Genomic DNA, 20,772 nt, shown 5'->3' with positions numbered 1-20,772 from the left:
AAAAAAAAAGCACCTTTTACTGACCTTATTCCCTAATCTGCTGTCTTCTGTAAGTCTCCTGGCATTTTGGCTATTTCCTACATTTTGCTCTGTTAGAAAGTCTGGTCATCTTCACTTTCCCACTAAACTCACCACATCACCGGCTCCCCTACACAATCAAACACGGTGCCAGCTGGTAACACTGGTGGTGCCCAGGCTGTGCAAAAGCAGAAGACAGCAACACTCCAGGTGGGCTTTTCAGAAGAGCAGGTGCCAAGCACCTTCTGGAAAAACCAGTCTCCCTTCCTATCTGCAGCTTAACAGCTGTGGGTCTGTGAGCAAGTTACTGGGTTTCTCCAGGCCTCCGTTCTCTTCTCAGTAATTGAGGATCATTCTAACCCACCTCTGATGTTTGAATTAAGTGAACGAATACCTTTAAAACACTTAGTAGAGTACTTGCTACCCAGAAGGAATTCAGTAAGCTTTAGTTCCTATCAGAAACCCCCTGAGTCTTTATCCCTCAGGAAACAATAACCACACACTCTGAAAACACACACATACCACTAAGTGGCTATTAGCGAAGACAAATCAAGCTTCGGAAGCAAGCTAGACTGAAAAGATGAAGGGAAATTGATAATCAAGACAAAGTAGAGAAACAATGCAGCGGTTCTCCAAATGTGGTTTCCGGACCCGCAGCATCACGTGGGAGCTTGGTAGCAATGCAGATTCTCAGAACTACTGTGGTGCTAGTGGTAAAGAACCTGCCTGCTAATGCAGGAGACATAAGAGACATGGGTTTGATCCCTCGGTTGGGAAGATCCCCTGGAGGAGGGCATGGCAACCCACTCCAGTATTCTTGGCTGGAGAATCCCATGGACAGAGGAGCCTGGCAGGCTACAGTCCACAGGGTCACAAAGAGTTGTACATGACTAAAGCGACTTAGCATGCGCATGGGCACTGAATCAGAACTCTGAGAGTGGGTTCAGGCAGTCTGAGTGTTAGCAGCCTCTGCAGGTAATTCTGATACGTGTTGAAGCTGGAGAACCACTGGCCTAAAGTAAACCTAGCAGATATTGGGTGGGGAATAATGGTCCATGTCTGTGTGCATACACACCGTGGTTGGTAGAATGTTTGTAGCTGCTGAAGCTATTAACCAAGCCTGGTCGTATCAGCAAAGTATCACCAAACTGGAGATTAATTACCCATTTTCCTTTGGTACTGTTGTCTGAATAGAAATATAACTAAAATACTTATTTTCCATGACTTTTGGGTTGAAAACTATTAAGTCATCAACTTTTTCTTCTTTTTTTTTTTCCTAGGAAATTCCACTTACTTGGATGACCATGGACCACCTCCTAGTAAGGTAAGATCTTTGCTTATGCTATTAAAGCCCCTTTTCCTTCTCTCAGTACCTATAGCCTCCAACAACCCAACCACATCCCTCTTGGCCCAGAGTTGTTCATAAGAAGATAGTAGGTACGGGTGTCAAGTTCATCTTTGATTAACAGTGAGTAGAAAAAGGAAGCATGCAAAGAATATAAAAATGGGTAAAAATAATGTTGGAATGTTAACATCTTTTCACCCTTGTTTCTTACTTCTAGCAGGATGGAAATGAATCCCAGAATCGATGAGGCCAGGGTTCCAGATAAAGGTCCCTTGAGTGTCCCCTGAGGGAGCAGGAGGCAATGTTTATTTCATCAGTAGCTGTGGCTCTCCCAGGCAGGGGAGCCTCAGGGCTGAGTTAGGACTTCTGGCTGCTTCTCCTGGTTGCTGCCTCCTTTGCCTCTGTATCCTTGCTGGCCCATGATGTGGGTGTCCACAACCCAGCCCCCTCATGCCGTCAGGCCTTGGGCCCGACTCATGTCTGCCCCTTCCTCCTTGGCCTGGCTTACCTGGGCTACTCCACTCAGGGTTCAGTCCCCTGGGGCCAGCCTTCTCCGCCAGTGTCCTTTCAAGCCTGGCCTGGCGTGGCTGGCACAACCACTTCTGCTCTTAGAAGCAATATTGGCATGATTTGTAAGGGTCAGAACTATCCAGTGAAGTATAGTTCCCCACAACTATCTACTTTCTTAACCTCAATGAAAACCAAATATTAATCTACTGACAAAGGAGAAAAATGTAGATGCTCTTTGACCACTTAAGGTGATATCACCAAAGTGCAGTTGTAAGGACACAGTGAGAAAATCAAGCACTCACCTTAGAGGCTGGAAATGTACTATAAAACTGGTTTTTGAATTTATGGGATCTAAAGAAGAACTCTACCATGTTTAAGACCACGAGCTTTGGAATAAGGTATTTCTAGAGTTGGTAGAACTCTAGATAGAGTTCTACTGCTATCAGCATATGACATTGAACAGATAACTTGATATGTCAAGCCTCAATTTTTTTGATGTGCAAAGTGGGTTGAAAATATGACCCACAGTAAGGGCATCTAAAAAGACTGAACGAGTTGATATATGACAAGCCCTCAGCACCTAGCATGTGATAAATGTTAAATAAACGGTAGCTAGTGTTAACTAGACTAGAATAGCATTAAGATTATTGATAAATGGTACAGTGAAATTTATCGCAGTGGTGAGTGGTGTATCACTTGGTCCACTGCATATATACTGAATGCCTGTGATGCTGCAGGCACTAGGAATACAGATAGGAAACAAAACAAGAACAACGACAAGGCCATTCCTACCCTGGAGAAACAAAGGAATATAGAGGATTAGACACCATCTAGGATAAGGAGTGCATCTAGCTCATCTCAGTATCCTCACATCCTTGGGTTTAGCCTCGATGCATGGAGAGGCGCATCCTGACTATTCATTAATTTTCACTGAACTGGACCACGGGATCCAGAGCTGGAATCTGAATTAGGTCTCCTGGCTCCCATCCCAGGTTCTTTCCACTCGGCCAGTATTCTCAAACTTTAGCTTGCATCAGGATTTCCTGGAGGCTTGTTCAAACACGGATTTCCAGGCCCATACCCCTAAGTGTCTGATGCAGTAGGTCCAGGGTGGGATGGGAGAATTTGCATCTTTAACCAGCTCCTGAGCGATGGTGAATACTGCACGTCTTGGGACCACGTTTGAGATCCACTGCTCTAAAACCATGAATATCAAGAAAATCGGTTCCCTGGACACTTTCTGTGTTATTTTTTACTGCCAATAGCCTAGAGAGAATGGCATGGCTTCTTGCGTAAAGGCTATTAATTAATAATGATGACTCACCATTGTAACCTTTCTTGTGGTGAAAACATATTTTCTTTGGTCAATAACCTATCCCGGAGGGAAAATAAGTGGGAGTGGGGAAGGATGGTGTGGACAGCCTGCTAGGTTCCTTCACCCCTAACTGTGTTTCTCTCCTAAGTTGGGCCAAGTGAGCCTTCCCCACCCCCAGCTCCCTCTGCTCTGCAGGGAAAGGGGCTAGGTGACTCAGCATGTGGGGTCTATTAGCTGTTAGTGGCATGTCAGGCCATTACTTTGGGTTCCAGGTCTGATAAACAGGATTTTACTTGGTCAGAAGACACAGGCCCACTTTCCATAAACTTACCTTCTGGAGCTCAGTCCTTGGTGACTCACCTGGAACTATTCCTTTAGCCTGTCTAGGGGCCTTGCTCTTGCCAAGTTGGCCATCTTACCTACTTCTTTGCTAGTCTGGTGGTGCCTGGATTCTGTATTTGCTGGGCTCTCGCCCCTTGATCCCAAAGGGCTTTCCCTGGCTCTGCATTCTCCACTTCCTACTAATCTTCACCCCTCTCTCTTCTGCCACTCCCAACTAAGACTTAACCATGATGCACAAGTCATATCAGATCATTTTAGGTCACTTTCAGAATAAATCCAGTTTTATAAACTCCACTCAAGTTTTAAAATTGGGAGTATGGTTTCTTTCAGCCAGCAGAGATTATAGGTAATACAGCAGAGATTATATAATACAGATTCTTTCACTATAACTGTATTTTCATTATCTAGGAGTGGAGTAGCAAAAACCCTCTTCACTTTCTAAGCAGTAGCCGAAATAATAAAAATGAGTAAAAATAATATTGGTACATTAACATCTTTTCATCCGTGCTTATTACCTCTGGCAGAGTGGAAATGAACCCCAGAAGTGATGAGGTCAGAGTTTCAGATAAGGGTACCTTGAGTGTCCCCCGAGGTGAGGCCTTGGTTATTTAAGTCTGCAGACCACTGGTATATTCAGGGACATGGTGGTATCAGGGAATAAGGACTCACACACGTGGGGCCTCCAGAGTGAACCCCCAGTCTGGCAGTAGGAAGCACAACTGAGTCCAGATGCACAGTTTTCATATTTGTTTAGCACTCAGAAATAACTTTTTGATGCCAAGACTAAAAGAGGTGTGATCTAGATAAAGTAGGATTTTGAAACCCTGAAAATGGACTGAGGTTTACAGGCGAGTTCTCATTTTATTGCAAGTTCAGTTCCACAAGTTTCGCATTCCACAAGTAATTACCATTTAGGAATTGGGGTGTGTGCCACATGGCTCATCCAGGGCCCAGGGCTTCATTCTCTCCAGTTTTTTCATAGAAAAGAACCAAAGGCCTCTGACTTTTACTTGTTTTTCAAATCCACTTTAACCTCCCAGTTTTTGATCTAAGTCATTATTCAAAGGCAGATGTTAATGTTTTCTTTTGTCGACTGCTTTTTACAACCGCTTTGTGTGTACACAGAATTTAGTGGTTGAAGGTTAGAGCCCTACTGAGACTGAACAGGGAGGTTTCTGTTGAATGAACTAGAAAGATACTTTTGAGTACAAAATCAGGTGTGACACAACAGTGCAGTGTGATCCCACATCTTAAAACTTGTTTGCATACGTCGTGTGTACACAGAGAGAAACCTGGGAGAATAAGATGTTCAGTCCGGATGGTGAGATTTTTAGGAGGTTTTTTAACTCATTTCCTTATTTTTTGTATAAATTTGAGTTCATTGAAGTGATGCTTGCTCAGTCTAAAAACTGGGTGGGGCTGGGGGAATGCCACCACCTCCACCCCACCAACCCCGCCAAAGGTGTTGTGAGCTGCTGGCATTGGCAATGATAAATTCTGGAGGTAGCAAAAAGGACAGATATTATTTCACATATGTTGGGTTCCCAAGTCGGATAGATAAGGAGAGCTGATCTAAGCAACTCAAGAAAAATAAAATCTCTATCCATCACTGATGTCTATCATTTCTTATGTGCCAAGCACTCGGCTAAGCACTTTGCATGGAAGTTTAGTCTCTGTAAAACTTACAGGCTTCCCTGGTGGCTCCATGGTAAAGAATCCACCTGCCAATGCAGGAGACGCAGGTTTGATCCCTGGGTTGGGAAGATCCCACATGCTGCGGAGCAGCTAAGCCTGTGTGCCGCAACTACTGAGCCTGTGCTCTCGAGCCTGGAACCACAACTCCTGAGCCCACGTGCCACAGCTACCATAGCCTGTGTGTCCTAGAGCCATGCTCTGCAACAGGAGAAGCCACAGCAATGAGGAGCCCTCACACTGCACCTAGAGAGTAGCGCCCACTTGCCACAACTAGAAAAAACCTTACAGCAAAGAGACTCAGCACAACCAAGAATCAATCAATAAATAAAATATTACACATTAGAAAGAAATCTAGAGAGGGGACTTCCCTGGAGGTTCAGTGGTTAAGACTTCACCTTCCAATGCAGGGGTTGCGGGTTTGATCCCTGATTGGGAGCTAAGATTCCACATGCCTTGTGGCCACAAAACCAAAGCATCAAACGAACCAATATTGTAACAAATTCAAGAAAAGACTTAAACAGTCCACATTAGAAAAAAAGTCTTTAAAAAGCTCTGGAGAAGAAGTAGTTATTTAATCCTTATTTTGCAGATGAGGGAACTGGATCTTAGGGAGGCTGAAAAACTTGCCGGAGGGATGCACCAAGTCTTGGACTTGTGACTCCAGCCCAGGACTGTGTCTGTAGCTTCAGGGTTCACTTTTAACCATTCCAAGATGACTAATTTAATATAAAGACAGTAATTTTTTTGACCTTATTTCTGGAGGTTTACCCTTTTATTATATATAAGTTCTCTGGCATTTTAACTAATACGATAAACAAGCTTTAACTCTCAGTACACCAGAAAAATAGTCATCACCATTTACTATTGGGTCCAATGGAACTTTTAAAAATATCAATCCAGTCAATATTTTTCTTCTTTTCCCTTCCAATCACCATTGTATACATACCTGCCATCAGCATTTGCTCATTTACATACTGTGTATAGAGTAAATTTTGATATACAGACATTATAAAAGGTGAAAAAAGACTGTCCCATATTCATTTAGCAAAATGGGATGGTCTAGGTTTTTTTTGAAGCCTTTTATTTTGTATTGGGGTATAGTTGATTAACGATGTTGTAGTGATGTCAGGTGAGTAGCAAAGGGACTCAGCCATACCTATACTTGTATCCATTCTCCCCTAAACTCCCCTCAGGACGGTCCAGGTTCTTATTGCAAAATATCGTTTGTGTGTGTTAATTGCTCAGTCATGTCTGACTCTTTGCAACCCCGTGGGCTGTAGCCCACCAGGCTCTTCTGTCCATGAAATTCTCCAGGCAAGAATAGTAGAGTGGGTTGCCATTCCTTTCTCTAGGGGATCTTCCTGACCCAGGGGTCGAACCTGGGCCTCCTGCATTGCAGGCAGATTCTTTACCATCCGAGCCACCAGGAAAGCCCAAGTATTGTTTGATGAAGTCCTTACCCTTGATGACCAAATGCATGGGAATACCATATTTTCTTTTTGTCCTTAGAAATATGTTGGTCCCTCATAGACATTTTAGCCTGAAAGAATTAATGTAGGATATCATCATCTGAAGACTCATGGTCTGAGGTTTCACTTTCATGATCAATTGAATTTCATCAGCATCTTCAGGGTCTTGAGTGCTGAGCTCTGACTCTGAGCATTCTTTTCTGATTTTTTTTAATGCCTGGGAAACCTCTCCAACCATCGATTTCCTTCTCTTTGTCATCAGAGGCGAGAATGAAACATTCCAAATTCTCCGCTCTATTCAATGAATATTAAAAACAAACCACAAAGATGGTGTTTCCAGTCTTCTGCTAAACCTTTCATAAAGATGATGCAACACTTTAGGCAGCACAATAAAATATGAAGAGTGAGGCAGTAGTGACAAGCTATTTTCTTTAATGAATCGTTCTACGCCTGCAGTGTTCAGTACAGGAGCCCTTAGGTTCATATAGCTATTTAAATTAATTAAAATTCAAACAATAAACATTCATGTCTTCAGTTGCCTTGGTCACATATCACATTCTTTGTAGCCATGTGCGGCTAGTACTCCTGTAGTGAACAACACAGAATAAAACATTTCAGTCATCGCTGGACAGCGTGTAGTTCTAAGCTATTCCATCATCTTCCATTTTTTTCTATTACTTTAGTCTTTTTAAAGCATACTTGGGAATAATTGATGCATAATTGGTTGGTAATTGTTTTAGGATGATGAACTAGCAAAATGTTTCAAGATACAGGGAGAGAAATCATTTGAGACTCCATAATGGGTCTTAAATTTTTAAAAGAGGCTAGCAGATCCTATTATATGGTAATTACATTATATTACATACTATATATTATTATTATCTAATTATAATTACATTATATGGACCTATTATATGATAATTGCAAGGTAGGGTGAGTTTTATTCTCTTTATTTTTTTAAGAAAAAGTATATTTTCTTTGGAACACCTCTAAGAAAGAATTAAAATCAAGAAATATTAATCCATACAAGTAGTTAGAACTGCTCAAAAAACAAAAAATCCCAAAACCTAAAACACTAAAACTGATTCCAGGGAATCCTAATGTTTATTGAGACTTAAGATAGATTACTGACATCTGCATTTGTATACAAACATATTCTGACATATAATGCATATATGTTATTTTTATATGTAAAGTAATATGCTAGCTAATTTAGTATTTGAGATTCTATTTTTAAATGGCTTCATTAGAAAAGGGTTTACAATTTGTTATGCTGTAAAATCTCCAAATAAATGAGAAGTGGTAGTATTAATTGAGGTGACATTTATATGCACTTAGCCATATCTACTACTACTACTACTAAGTCGCGTCAGTTGTGTCCGACCCTCAGCGACCCCATGGACTGCAGCCTTCCAGGCTCCTCTGTCCATGGGATTTTCCAGGCAAGAGTACTGGAGTGGGGTGCCATATCTGGCAATGAACAATTGCTCAATGAAGGTTAGTTCTTACCCACCCCCCTAGAAGCTAATTTCTCGTTGTGTGCTCAGTCACTCAGTCATGTCCAACTCTTTCTGACCCTATGGACTGTACCTCACCAGGCTCCTCTGTCCATAGAATCTTTCAGGCAAGAATACTGGAGTGGGTTGCCACTTCCTACTCTGGGGGATCTTCCCAACCCAGGGATCAAACCCACATGTCTTGCATCTCCTGCATTGGCAGGTGGATTCTTTTCCACTAATGCCACCCGGGAAGCCCTAATTTCCCCTTTATTGTTGGTGTTCAGTTGTGCAGTCATGTCTGACTCTTTGTGACCTCATGGGCTGCAGCACGCCAGGCTTCCCTGTCCTTCACTATCTTCTGGAGTTTGTGCAAACTCATGTCCGTTGAGTCAGTGATGCCATCCAACCGTCTCGTCTTCTGTCGTCCCCTTCACCTCCTGCCTTCAGTCTTTCCCAGCATCAGGATTTCCCTTTAGTATCAATTAATTACTGAGTGACTACTTTGAGCTGGGACTCAGGGAGACATGATAAAAACTGAAGATAATCCCCTGCCATATTATAAGGACTTCCCTGGTGGCTCAGATGGTAAAGTGTCTGCCTACAGTGCAGGAGACCCAGGTTCAATCCCTGGGTCGGGAAGATCTCCTGGAGAAGGAAATGGCAACCCACCCCAGTATTCTTGCCTGGAAAATCTCATGGATGGAGGAGCCTGGCAGACCACAGTCCATGGGGTCACAAAGAGTCAGACATGACTGAGCGACTTCACTAATATAATCTAGTTGTGTCTTAAGATTTCAAGGAACTGAAGACTATGAGAGCACATGGTTCTGTGGTGGATGTATTTGTTAGTCTAAATGATCCTGTGCAGACAACCATTCATTCATTCAGGCGTGTACTGTGCACCAGATTTGTGTTGAACTCTGCTAGGTGCTGAGGCCATAGGGCTGCAGAAGGTACACTCCCTGCCCTCAAGGAGTTTAGACTCTAGTGGGAAAGACAGGCTAGCGCACAGATCCAATCTAATACATTAAGTAGGTGGCTAGGTGGTATGATAAGGATTAATCCAGGAGGTTCTGCCTGACCTTCCCTCCAAGTGGGAGCCCTGAAAATGGAATAAGAAGAACAAACCAAGTCAAAGAGTCTGGTACAGACAGGGTGAGGTGGAGTGGGGCTCGCTACTGGGATTTGAGGAGTGGTGTGTGGAAAATTGAGTTATAAACTGCTTTGAGGAGCTTGGCTTTAACAGGAAGGAGTGAAAAAATGACAACTAAGGAGATGGAGACCACACTGACATAATTGTATTGTAGAAAAAAGTTATCTAGGAGGAAAAGAGTGAAGAATGACAAATTCAGTTCTGAATTGACCTGTGTCCCTCAAAAGACATGGTGTAGTCCAAACCACAGGAATCTGGGAATTCAGTCTTCTTTGGAAATAGTCTCTTTGCAGATGTCATAACATTAAGATGAGGTCATACTGGGCCCTAAAAGCTATGACAAACCTAGACAGTGTATTTAAAAGCTGAGACATCACTTTGCTGACAAAGGCCCATATAGCCAAAGTTATGGTTTTTCCAGTAGTCATGTATGGATATGAAAGTTGGACCATAAAGAAAGCTGAGAGTCAAAAGAACTGGTGCTTTTGAACTGTGGTGCTGGAGAAGACTCGAACAGCAAGGAGATCAAATCAGTCAATCCTAAAGGAAATCAACCCTGAATATTCACTGGAGGGACTGATGCTGAAGCTGAAACTCCAGTCCTTTGGCCACCTGATGCGAAGAGCCAACTCACTGGAAAAGACCCTGATGCTGGGAAAAATTGAGGGCACGAGGAGGAGGGGGCAACAGAAGATGAGATGGTTGGGGATGACATCATTGACTCAATGGACATGAGTTTGAGCAAACTCCAGGAGATAGTGAAGGATAGGAAGCCTGGTGGGCTGTGGTCCATGGGGTTGCAAAGAGTTGGACACAACTGAGCGAATGAACAGCAACAGATCCCATATGCCTGATGTCCGTGTGAGAAGAAGGAAATTTGGACATAGAGACAGAGACCAACAGGAAGAAGGCCATGTGATGATGGAGGCAAAGATTGGAGTCAAGTAACACCAAGGATTGCTGACAACCACCAGAATCCAGGAGAGAGACATGGAACACATTCCCCTCTGAGCCCTCAAAAAGAAGTTAGCCCTACTGACACCTTGATTTCCAACTTCTGGCCTCCTGAACTGTGAGAGAATAAACTTCTTTTGCATTAAGCTACCTAATTTGTGATATTCTGTTATGGCAGTCCTAGAAAATATTCAAATGGACTGAGTTTTATACCTTCAATTACCAGGATAGCGTTGTGTTATATACCCTGTTAGGCATTATTTGGTTTAAGTTAATAAGCATTGAAACTATCCTTAGAAATCTATCATTAGGATAATTTAAGTGCACTTTCCAGTGTTTTTCAACATTCACTTTTTCCCTAACTATCCGGCTTCACTTTTCTTGGTAATTTCTTTTTCTTTATAATTCTTCTGTCTTTTGCTATTTTATTGTCCCCAATATTCTTCATAATTTATTTCATTTGAAATTTGTATCTATTGTTCAAATTGTGCTTTTTAATACTCAAAAATCATTTTATACTTTTTATACATTTTATATTTTTCTCTGAAAAGGACATCAGCAACAATCCAGTTAGGAAGATGGAGTGCATATTTGTTTTGGTTTGGTTTTTCCCTTTCAATATCTCCTTTAAAATTAGAGATATATTTTCTGAAAGAAGGTGTTCTAATGTTCTCTAGTGAAGAAACCATGTTTTCCATTCCTTGCTTGGAGCCTATGAAGGAAAGCCCACATATTTAGTAATCATAGCAGGTGAGTGACTTCTGGAAGATACTGAGAGTACAGTTACTTGCAGGTGTCTTGGCCAAGCATCCATCAACTTAGAGAGGGTTTCTGCATCCAAAACGCCCCTTTTCCCCAAGGCAGGATTGCTAAACTTGATATTCACGTACGTTTGGTCACAATCAATTTTTACTGGAAAGAGTAGAGCTAAGATTCAAGAGGAAAAGCAATTTCTTGTTTCTTTCCTCTAAACCCTCAAAACTGTTTTTTTAGGATGTAGGCATGGCCATCCACCTTGTTTTCCTCTGTCTGTGAAGTCTGCAAGAAGCACACACCCCTCTGGCACAAAACGGCTGTGTGCTGGGCCCGCCTTGTATGCCTGCTTCCGTGTCCACGGTTCCTGAAGCTATGGCTCTTGAGAAGAGGGCCCCCATTTCATCCTGCTGTAGAGTCAGATGTGCTCAAAGACCCACATTATCTGGATTTCCATTAGGGAAAAAAAAAGTTGGCATTCTCCCACAAGCGTATATCTTTTTATTATTATCTAAGGCAAGAACAATGAAGTATCTAGAGAGTCATTCTTACATGATGAAATATTCCAAACAAACACAAAAAATTAGAGAGACAAATAATACACCCATGCCCAATATACCCAATGTACCCACCCCGTATGTTCAAAACACATTACAGTTTCGACTTGCCAATCCTCATCTGACTTTCATATTCACTCTTGGTGACTAGGAGGAGGAACATGGATTTTGCCATCAGACCTTGGTTCAAATTCTGGCTGTGTAACTAGTTACCCTACGAGAAGTACTTTACCTCTTTAAACTTCCGTTTTCTACTTCAAAAGAAAATAGTTGTAATATATCCACCTCTTTGAACCATGAGGCTTAAATGTGACAAATGGAAAGCACTCAGCATGATGCCAGACACAGGGAAGCTGCCAGTACTGGGTCCTTAATACTCTCGGTCTTTCCTTTATACAGCCTTTCAAAATTCTGGTAGCTCACTTTGCTGTAAGGTAGAGTAAGCCTCGCTCCCAACCCCCAACCTTGTTTTCTTTGGATTTTTGAAAGCAGTTAATTAAATGTCAGCTGGCATACCAGATGCCATCTCCTAACCTGAAAAAATTTCAGGTCCTGTTGTTATCCCTTCTTTTATTCCCTGGGCTAGTTCAGCACTCCAAGCAAGGCCTTCCACCATCCCCTGGCCATTTAACTTTTCCTAAAGCCCATATCGTTCTCTGTGTTCACACCTGACTTTACCCAATGTCCTTTTAAAAAACGACGAAAGCAAAGCTGCTTTTCATTTTATGGAAGAACCAATTGCACTGGGTAATAGGTTTGTGTTTAATGATTCATGATAAATATATTAGGTTTAGAGAAAGAGAGAACTGGCAGGACAGAATGAGGCAGGGAGTTAGGAATCAGTTTCACTCTGATGAGCATGACCTTGAAGGTGTCCCTTCCACCCTCTCATTTCGTTGATCACTGCAAACGATAGGAAAATTAATGACTTGAATATTTTTGAATAAGTCTGGGTGTCTGAGCTCAGTGTGTGCTATAAAGAACTTTATGCTTTGGTATTTGGTTTGAGATGAGTAATCAATAGCTTAGAAGGTTAAAAAAATCAGCCTTACATAATCTTATCCTGAAGTCACCTGTATTCTGGCTTCGCTCTTCCTTTGGACTCATCCCAGCTCTCAACCATCAACATGGAAGTTTTGGCACAGCTAGTGGCCTCTTGGGATTTCAACCTTCCGCAGAGATCTTTATACAAGTTCAGAGACAGTACTTCTAAATGTATCAATTTTATGAGCATGTAATGTATTCTGTCTTTCCCAAGAAGAACGTAATGAATCCATTTCTTCTTCAACAAATGTTTAGCACTATTAAATACATCTTCCACTTTTTTTTTAGTTAAAAATTCTTTTTTTGTAAAACCATGGGTTTAAAAATATGTGATTTATGTAATTGTTCTTTTAGCATCTGCCCCACCCCACTCTCCAAGGCCCAAGGGCTAGTTATCACTGAGAAGACGTTCTCCAAACTTTATCCAAAGCAGCACCAGTTATGATCATACACTTAACATGCTGTTGGGTTTGGGCTGCCTTTAAAAAAATGAAGGGCTTTACATGAAGCATGAAATTTTAAAACTTCATTGTTGTTGGAAAGCATATTTAATCTAGAAATTGCTTTAGTAAATTAGGAAAACCCATGCCACTATTCTTTGGCAGGGTTAACAACTGGCCTCGGGGTTTTCAAAGTTATAATAACTTAATCATCTTAACAGTTCCCAATATAGTTATCTAATTCTTTCTGCTTGTTTGTTTTATTTCCTCCTTGACCATCTGATCAGTTTTTGTTGTTGTTGTTGTTGTTTTAAAAATCATACATGCTCCTATTTTGTTGTGATTTGGGAAGTACAGAAAATTATAGAGTAGCAGGAAAACATAATGACCCATAGTGCCACCACGCAGAGGCAAACTGTAACGAAGAGTTTTTCACAGTTCTGTCCAGTCTTTATATTATATTAAGAATATTAAAGTCTCATGTACCTTCTGTTGCCAATAGTTTGCCAGTCCTTGTGACTTTATGTACATACATAATGCAGAGTTTGAAGCACCAAATACCTCGTTAGCTTATTGTGAAAAAGTGAACCCTGACTACACCCTTCCCCATTATTTTCTGCTCTTGAGAACAAGTACTTTAAACTCCTTTGAGTCTTTAGTGCTAGTTTTCATACTTCTGAATAATTTGCTTATGTTACTTCTTGCTTTTCCCTGGCTTTAGGCATTGTCCACTGACATCCTCCTGTGAACAGAAGGATTTAGCTCTTTCACCAGAGCCCACCTGCCACTACCACACAAAATCCTTCTCATCTCCTGTCCTCTGAACAGGGTGTATTTTATTTGGGCTAAATCAGTACCCATTGCTTTTATTACTGACACTAGGAAATAATAAAACGGCCACTAAGACATTACGATAAGGTTTCCATTACTGTTCATCTTTGTGTTTTCTTTATAACAACTAATTGTCTTGTTTTGTACACTCATTTTCATGCTTTCCTATGATCCCCAATTTATCCTCAAACTCTTCTCCAGTTGTATAAATATCCTCTCAGTGTCTCCAGACATGTTAGACTTTTGTCCCTGTCGAGTTGCAGAAGTCTCTCCTGGGCCTACTCACCTGTTCGCACTGGGCTGGTTATGTTCAGCCTCCTACTTGGATATGCCTTGGGAGTCCCTTCACTCTCTTCTGTTCGCTCCCATTTCCTGCATCCTATGCTGTGTTAGTTTCCCCTTCCTGCTACAACAACTTAACTACAATCTTAGTGGCTTGTATCACCTTATAGTTCTGGAAGTCTGAAATTAGTCTCACTGAACTAAAACCAAAGAGCTGGCACGGCTCTTCTGGAAGAGAATCCATTTCCTTGCCTTCTCCAGCTTCTAGAGACTACCTGCATTTTTTGGCTCATGGCTCCTTTCTCCATCTTCAAACCCAGTATTATAGCATCTTCTGATCTCGGAGATCTCTCTCTCCCCACTTCCTCTTCAGCTCATGGGGACCCTCGTGATTAAACTGGGTCCACTTGATTAACCCAGGATAATCTTCCCATCAAAAGTTCTCTTTTTGTGTGTGTGTGCTATAACAAACCATATTCACAGATTCTGGAGGTTGGGACGTGGACATCCTTAGTGGAGGCGGGGGACATTATTCTGCTTTCCACGTGTATCTTTCCCTTTCCTCTGCCTACTGAGAAAAGGTGCATGGGATGGAAATTTTCTGAAATATTGCGTTTCTGAAAATGGTCTTTATTCTATCCTTGATTAATTGTTTGATGGAATGAAATTCCTGATGGGGAATCTGTATTAACCAGGATGGGCTAGGGTGATGCAAAATCCAGTTGGTACATAAGTTTATATCTTGCTTATAATTAAGACCCTTAGTGAGACCAGTGGGTCCACTGGTTCTCAGGGAAGCTCGTTTCAGGAGCTCATTCCATCTTATGGCCGTCCAACCAGCTCATACTATCTCAGGTTGGACCTTCATGTCACTCTGGCATTGGAGAGAGGAGCTGGGAATATGTGAGACTTCTCATGCCTTCATCCTGGAGATGACCCATGTTACTTCTGTGAGTAGTCAGTTGGCCAGAACTGCTCAGCTGCAAGGGGACTGGGAGCATCAAAATCGTTTCCCCTCTGAATGTTAATGGTCCTTTCCCACCTTATTCTAGCTTCTGGTGTTTCTGTTGAGAAGACTTATTCTTCACCCTTCATATGGAAATCTCATCTGTCCGTATAGAAGCTTCTTATTCCTAGTATTCTAAAATTTTGTGATTTTGTGCCTAGAATGTGTCACTTTTCAGGTACTATTGTCAATACTCAGTGGACATTGTGATCAGGAAACTGATTCCGTTCTGGGATCTTTGCTTGACTTTTTTTCACTGATGATTTTTCCTCTGCATTCTATCTTTTTGTCTTTCTGGATCTCCTCTCATTTGGATGTTGAACCTCCAGGACTAATTGGTTATATTTCTTATCTTTGTTCTTTTTATTTTTATTTTCTTTGTATTTTTGCTCTATGATCTGGAAGAGTTTTTCAACTGGGACTTCCAACTTTTCTATTGTTTCCTCCTCATTGTTCTCATATTTTTAATGGGCAAGAACTTGTTGGTGCTGTTTATTCTTCTCTGAATGTTCTTAGTTATAACATTCCTCAGTTTCATAAAAAGCTTTTGCATTTCTTACAAAAAATTATTCCAAGATATTTTACCTTTTTTTTGGTTGTTATTTTGAATGAAATATTTTTTCACTGTATTTTACATTAACTGTGGAATACTGAAAAATTATTGACTTTGTGCATTATATATACTCACATATCTGAGCTTTTTATTTTAATACTTTTTCCATTCTTTTTCTTAATAGAGATTCACCTAACAGAGGAACAATATTCATTGTATCTCTTCCTTTCTAATTCTGTTTCAGGTTTTATAACATTATCCAGAATAATATTAAATAATATAAAGTCAATGGTGGGGCACTGGGTATCAGTTATCACCATGTCATCCACATTTATAACACGTACCTGGCATATTTTGTTGTTGTTGTTCAGTCGCTCAGTCATGTCCAACTCTTTGTGACCCATGGACTGCAGCACACCAGGCTTCCCTGTCCTTCACTATCTCCTCAAACTTGTGTCCAGCAAGTCACTGATGCCATCCAACCATCTCATCTTCTGTCTTCCCCTCCTCCTCCTGCCCTCAATCTTTCCCAGCATCAGGGTCTTTTCCAGTGAGTTAGCTCTTTGCATTAGGTGGCCAAATTATTAGGGCTTCAGCTTCAGCAACAGTCCTTCCAATGAATACTCAGGATTGATTTCCTTTAGGATTGACTGGTTTGATCTCCTTGCAGTCCAAGTGACTCTCAAGAGTCTTCTCCAGCTCCGCAGTTTGAAAGATTCAGTTCTTCCATGCTCAGCCTTCTTTATGGTTTAATTCTCACATCTGTACATGACTACTGGAAAAACCATAGCTTTGACTAGACGGACCTTTGTCGGCAAATTCCTGGCACATAGTAGCACTCAATATTTGTCAAATCAATGAATAGTGGTTATAAAAACATCTTTTGTATTACTTGAAACTTTAATGATAATGCTACAAATGTTTTATTAGTAAGTATAATTTTAGTTGACATTTCATTGAAGATAGATATTCTTTATCATGTTAATGAAATATCTTTAATTTCCTGGTTATTTATGAGAATCATGTTCCCTTAGTGACTTGGTATTTTGCACTTAGAAACATGTGTTGAACTGAATTAATTCACTTTTACTTTAACTGAGGGGAGAGAGAAAGAGATTTGCATGTATAAACAGGCACTTTTTATCGATATTTGATGTCTTGTCTTTACTGGTAACCTGGAAGAAGAAATGCCAAGAAAAATCTCTGAGTTTGCAGGTAACTCTAATCTTTTGGGAGGATGAGGGTTGAGGGCTATTGCTAAACCACAGGAATATCTACTAGGCCCAGTGTCCTTGTCAGCTGCCACCCAGTATAGTACTGCATTCCGAAGAGGCTATCAAAATGTTGGCAGTCCTCCAGCAGAGATCGTAGCTGTGCCATGAGCAAGCTATGATTTATCTATACCTGGAAGATTATATGCAGTTTTAGTCAACAAAGAGCAAAAGAGGCATAATTGAGCTGGAGAACATCCAGAGAGTAACAACTAGAATGATCTTGGAAGATGGAAGAAAAGACTAAACGGATTTCTGCAAACATATCAGCACAGGAAAATGATCAAAATCTATAAAGCCAGAAGGAATATATGTTTGAGGTAAACACAAAACTGTTCATCAAGGCCTCAAACACATCTCTGATCTGAAATAAATAGACACAGTGTCCTGCAAATCTTAAATAAAAGTATAAAAACTGAAGGAAAATTCTGCTTTTTGTGGAGGATAATGAACCCCTGGATTTCATTTGCCCAATTGATAGTGCAGGCCAAAACTATAAATCAGTCCTCATAAAAGTTTATATAATTCATGGATGACAAATCCATAATGGATTAGGACAAAAACAAGATTGCTTAAAGGGATAGCCTAATGTTTCAGAGTTTGTGTTCTTGAATCCACGAAGAGCAGTCTTATTTTATGTATAATAGAAAAGGAACATTCTTCTTCCCCCAATCAGAGCATCATTTAGTAATTATTGACTCTCATTGATAGTTGAGTCATTATGATGCTTATCTTTTTTAAATTAATTTATTTTATTTTTTAACTTTACAATGTTGTATTGGTTTTGCCATATATATCAAAATGAATCCGCCACAGGTATACATGTGTTCCCCATCCTGAACCCTCCTCCCTCCTCCCTCCCCATACCATCCCTCTGGTTGTCCCAGTGTACCAGCCCCAAGCATCCAGTATCGTGCATCGAACCTGGACTGGCGATTCATTTCATATATGATATTATACATGTTTCAATGCCATTCTCCCAAATCATCCCATCCTCTCCCTCTCCCTCTCCCTCTCCTTCTCCCTCTCCCTCTCCCTCTCCCACAGAGTCCAAAAGACTATTCTATACATCAGTGTCTCTTTTGCTGTCTTTAAATCATTCTCTGGATTGCTGCTGTTTAGACTACCCATATTGCGGGGCTCTACTTAAATCCTGCACCTACCTGCCCTACCTGGGTAGTGGCTGCCCTACCTGGAGACTCTATTGTGTGACCACTTTAGAACAAGGAGCTTGAAGATCCCAATAGAAACCGAGGCTCCAGTTCCTACTAGTTCTTAGAACTGACAAAAGCCAACTATTCTTTCCGAGTTTTGTTTTTCTCACTTATAAGATGAAAGTAATGATTTCCCTGTATTCTTCACATTCACATTTTTGTGAAAGGAAATATTGCTTGTGAAAGTGCTTTGGAAGCTGTAAGGTGCTGGCTGTGTCACTGATCGGTAGAGATGGGGATGGCCTGTTTCTTGAAGCTGTAGGTCCTCAGGGAACTGCCAACCTCTTTTCCCAGACTCCTGAGAGGACCTCCCTCAACAAGTGAACCCCACTGTGGCCTGCTGCTCTGGTGAGCTGGCTTGACTCTGTGGAGGTACAGGGTTTTGTTTTGCTCCTGAAACCTAAAGCCTAGAGAAGGGCAGAATGAGTGACAGCCTGCAGCTCTCTTCCGGGTTCACACGCTCATCTTGACCTTGAGCTTTTACCACCTGAAGGTGACCTTTTAGCTTGTCCCTTATCTGACGGTGAGAAGACATAGAAAGGGAATGATAGCCATTTTCTCGAGACCAGGGGTCAGAGCAGAACCAGCTGGACTCTTCCCCGTAGCCTTTCCCTGAAGCCATAGACAGGCTCCCTCTTGGCCTTTTTTCCCTCAGTAAGGGAAATTGGGAACCATTTACTTATTGCATTAGCTATATGGAACGTTGGAGGAAAAAAGCAACGTGAAGCAGGCCAACAACAGGAAGAGGCCAAGATAGACAGCCAAGTGGAAAATGGCTTTAAAAACCTTTATACAGTATCTTGAGAGCTTTATTCCTTGCCACCATGGCCTAATTTTGTCCTTGAGCAGTGCATGACCTTAAGGATTCCTCCTCCTCCATGAAGGTAGCCTTGAGCTCCTGTTAGAGATCAGAGTGTACAAAACTATAAACCACCACAATGTTAATTATGGTCTTATAATACTCTCCTATTACAGTGGAGAGCATATACCATGATAACCATTATTATGCACTGTAACTGTCGCCTGTGTGTATATGTTTTTATCTCCCCAACTATATAGTAATTCCTTAAGGGCACGGAACATGTTTTATACATCCTTTTTGGCTTAAAGGATATGTACTGATTATGCATACCTAGAGGAATCCTTTCATCTGGCCATTTCAGAGGTATGCAGCGGGCCTGCCAGTGATGTAAGCTGAATCCAGCATGATTGCACGATGCAGTGCTGGCTTCGTATGGTGCCATAGGGCACTCATAATCAGAGGTGGGCTGGAAAGGGGGACCCTTCTTGTACGGACTCATTTCTTTCTCCAATTTTATTCTCATGCCTTTCCCATTTTTTTCTCTCTTCTTCAAAACCAGATGTTCCCCTTGCCTTGGGCAAAAAGAATATCCTGTTGGAAATATATGTCTGGGCATTAAGGGAAATAGGCAGACTGTAGTTGTATGAGGATTTCAGGTTCCTGTATTTAAAATTCGATTCTGTGCTAAAATTTAACTGCATCCTGGGTAAAAATATCAGAAGAGGAAAAAAAAAAAAAACTGATCTGGGTTTGTCGTCTGTCTACTTAGACAAGTTATAGGGATTATCCGGTGCATGCGTGCTAAGTTGCTTGAGTCATATCAGACTCTTTGTGTCCGTATGGACTATAGCCTTCCAGCCTTCTCTGTCCATGTGATTCTCCAGGCAAGAATACTGGAATGGGGTTCCATGCCCTCCTCAGAGGATCTCTCTGACCTTGGGATTGAACCCGCATCTCTTACATCTCCTGCATTGGCAGGGCGGGTTTTACCACTAGCGCCACCTGGGGAGCCCTGGATTATCCAGTAGATGTTTCTAAACTTTCAAAATTTGTTGAGATAACAGATAATCACTGAGGAGTGATGTTGCTAGCATGATTGCTATTGTAACACAGTGAATGAGAGATCAACTTCTAGAGCTTAGTAAGCTTGCCTACAAATTTAGACTCTGCCTCTTACTGTGTCATTTGGGTCAGATTTCTGAATGTCTGTTATTCTCAGTTTTCTCATTTGTATAATAGAGACAGAAGTCTCTATTTGATAGAGTTGTTAAAAGGATTGATTGAAAGAAACCATATAAAATGCTTAGCACAGTCCTAGTACAAATTGCATTATCTAAGTTATATTCCCTAATGCCACTAATTGATGAATTGTGTTTTACCAGGTCCTGATCTGAATTGCTAAATATTTATAAATATTATTTTAACAACTGTCCATTTGTAATACCTGTTGAAACCTTTCAGGATAAATGTTTTAAATGAACTTGATTATATATGTTTTGTGGCATTTGGTTCAAGCTAGATCAATTTGTTTTAGCCAGGTTTTTTTTTTTCCCTATCAAAAGTGCTTTTTGTTACTGAGCATTTTTAATAGATTTACATAATGTATTTTTAATCAATGACATAGTAGGATACTTTTATAGATTATGATTTTATCCAATTAGAAAGGTAAAGAGCTATTTAATTATTGGTATGTACTGATATCCAATTAGTACTCTAGTG

At 41.0% G+C, this 20,772-nt stretch overlaps 1 protein-coding gene across 1 annotated transcript in view; it reads left to right on the top strand.

The window, feature by feature from the left end:
• Positions 1–20,772, top strand: part of UST (uronyl-2-sulfotransferase) — a 321,018-nt gene that overhangs the window by 135,961 nt on the left and 164,285 nt on the right. The window contains exon 3 of the mRNA XM_010862570.1: positions 1,299–1,342. Coding sequence (XP_010860872.1) covers positions 1,299–1,342 — 44 coding nt within the window. The remainder of the gene's footprint in view (positions 1–1,298; positions 1,343–20,772) is intronic.

The sequence above is a fragment of the Bison bison genome, unplaced genomic scaffold (assembly GCF_000754665.1).
Source record: "Bison bison bison isolate TAMUID 2011002044 unplaced genomic scaffold, Bison_UMD1.0 scf7180017864483, whole genome shotgun sequence".
NCBI classification, from domain to species: domain Eukaryota; kingdom Metazoa; phylum Chordata; class Mammalia; order Artiodactyla; family Bovidae; genus Bison; species Bison bison.
Note: the sequence above shows the minus strand (reverse complement) of the source record. Positions and strands in the feature narration are given on the sequence as shown.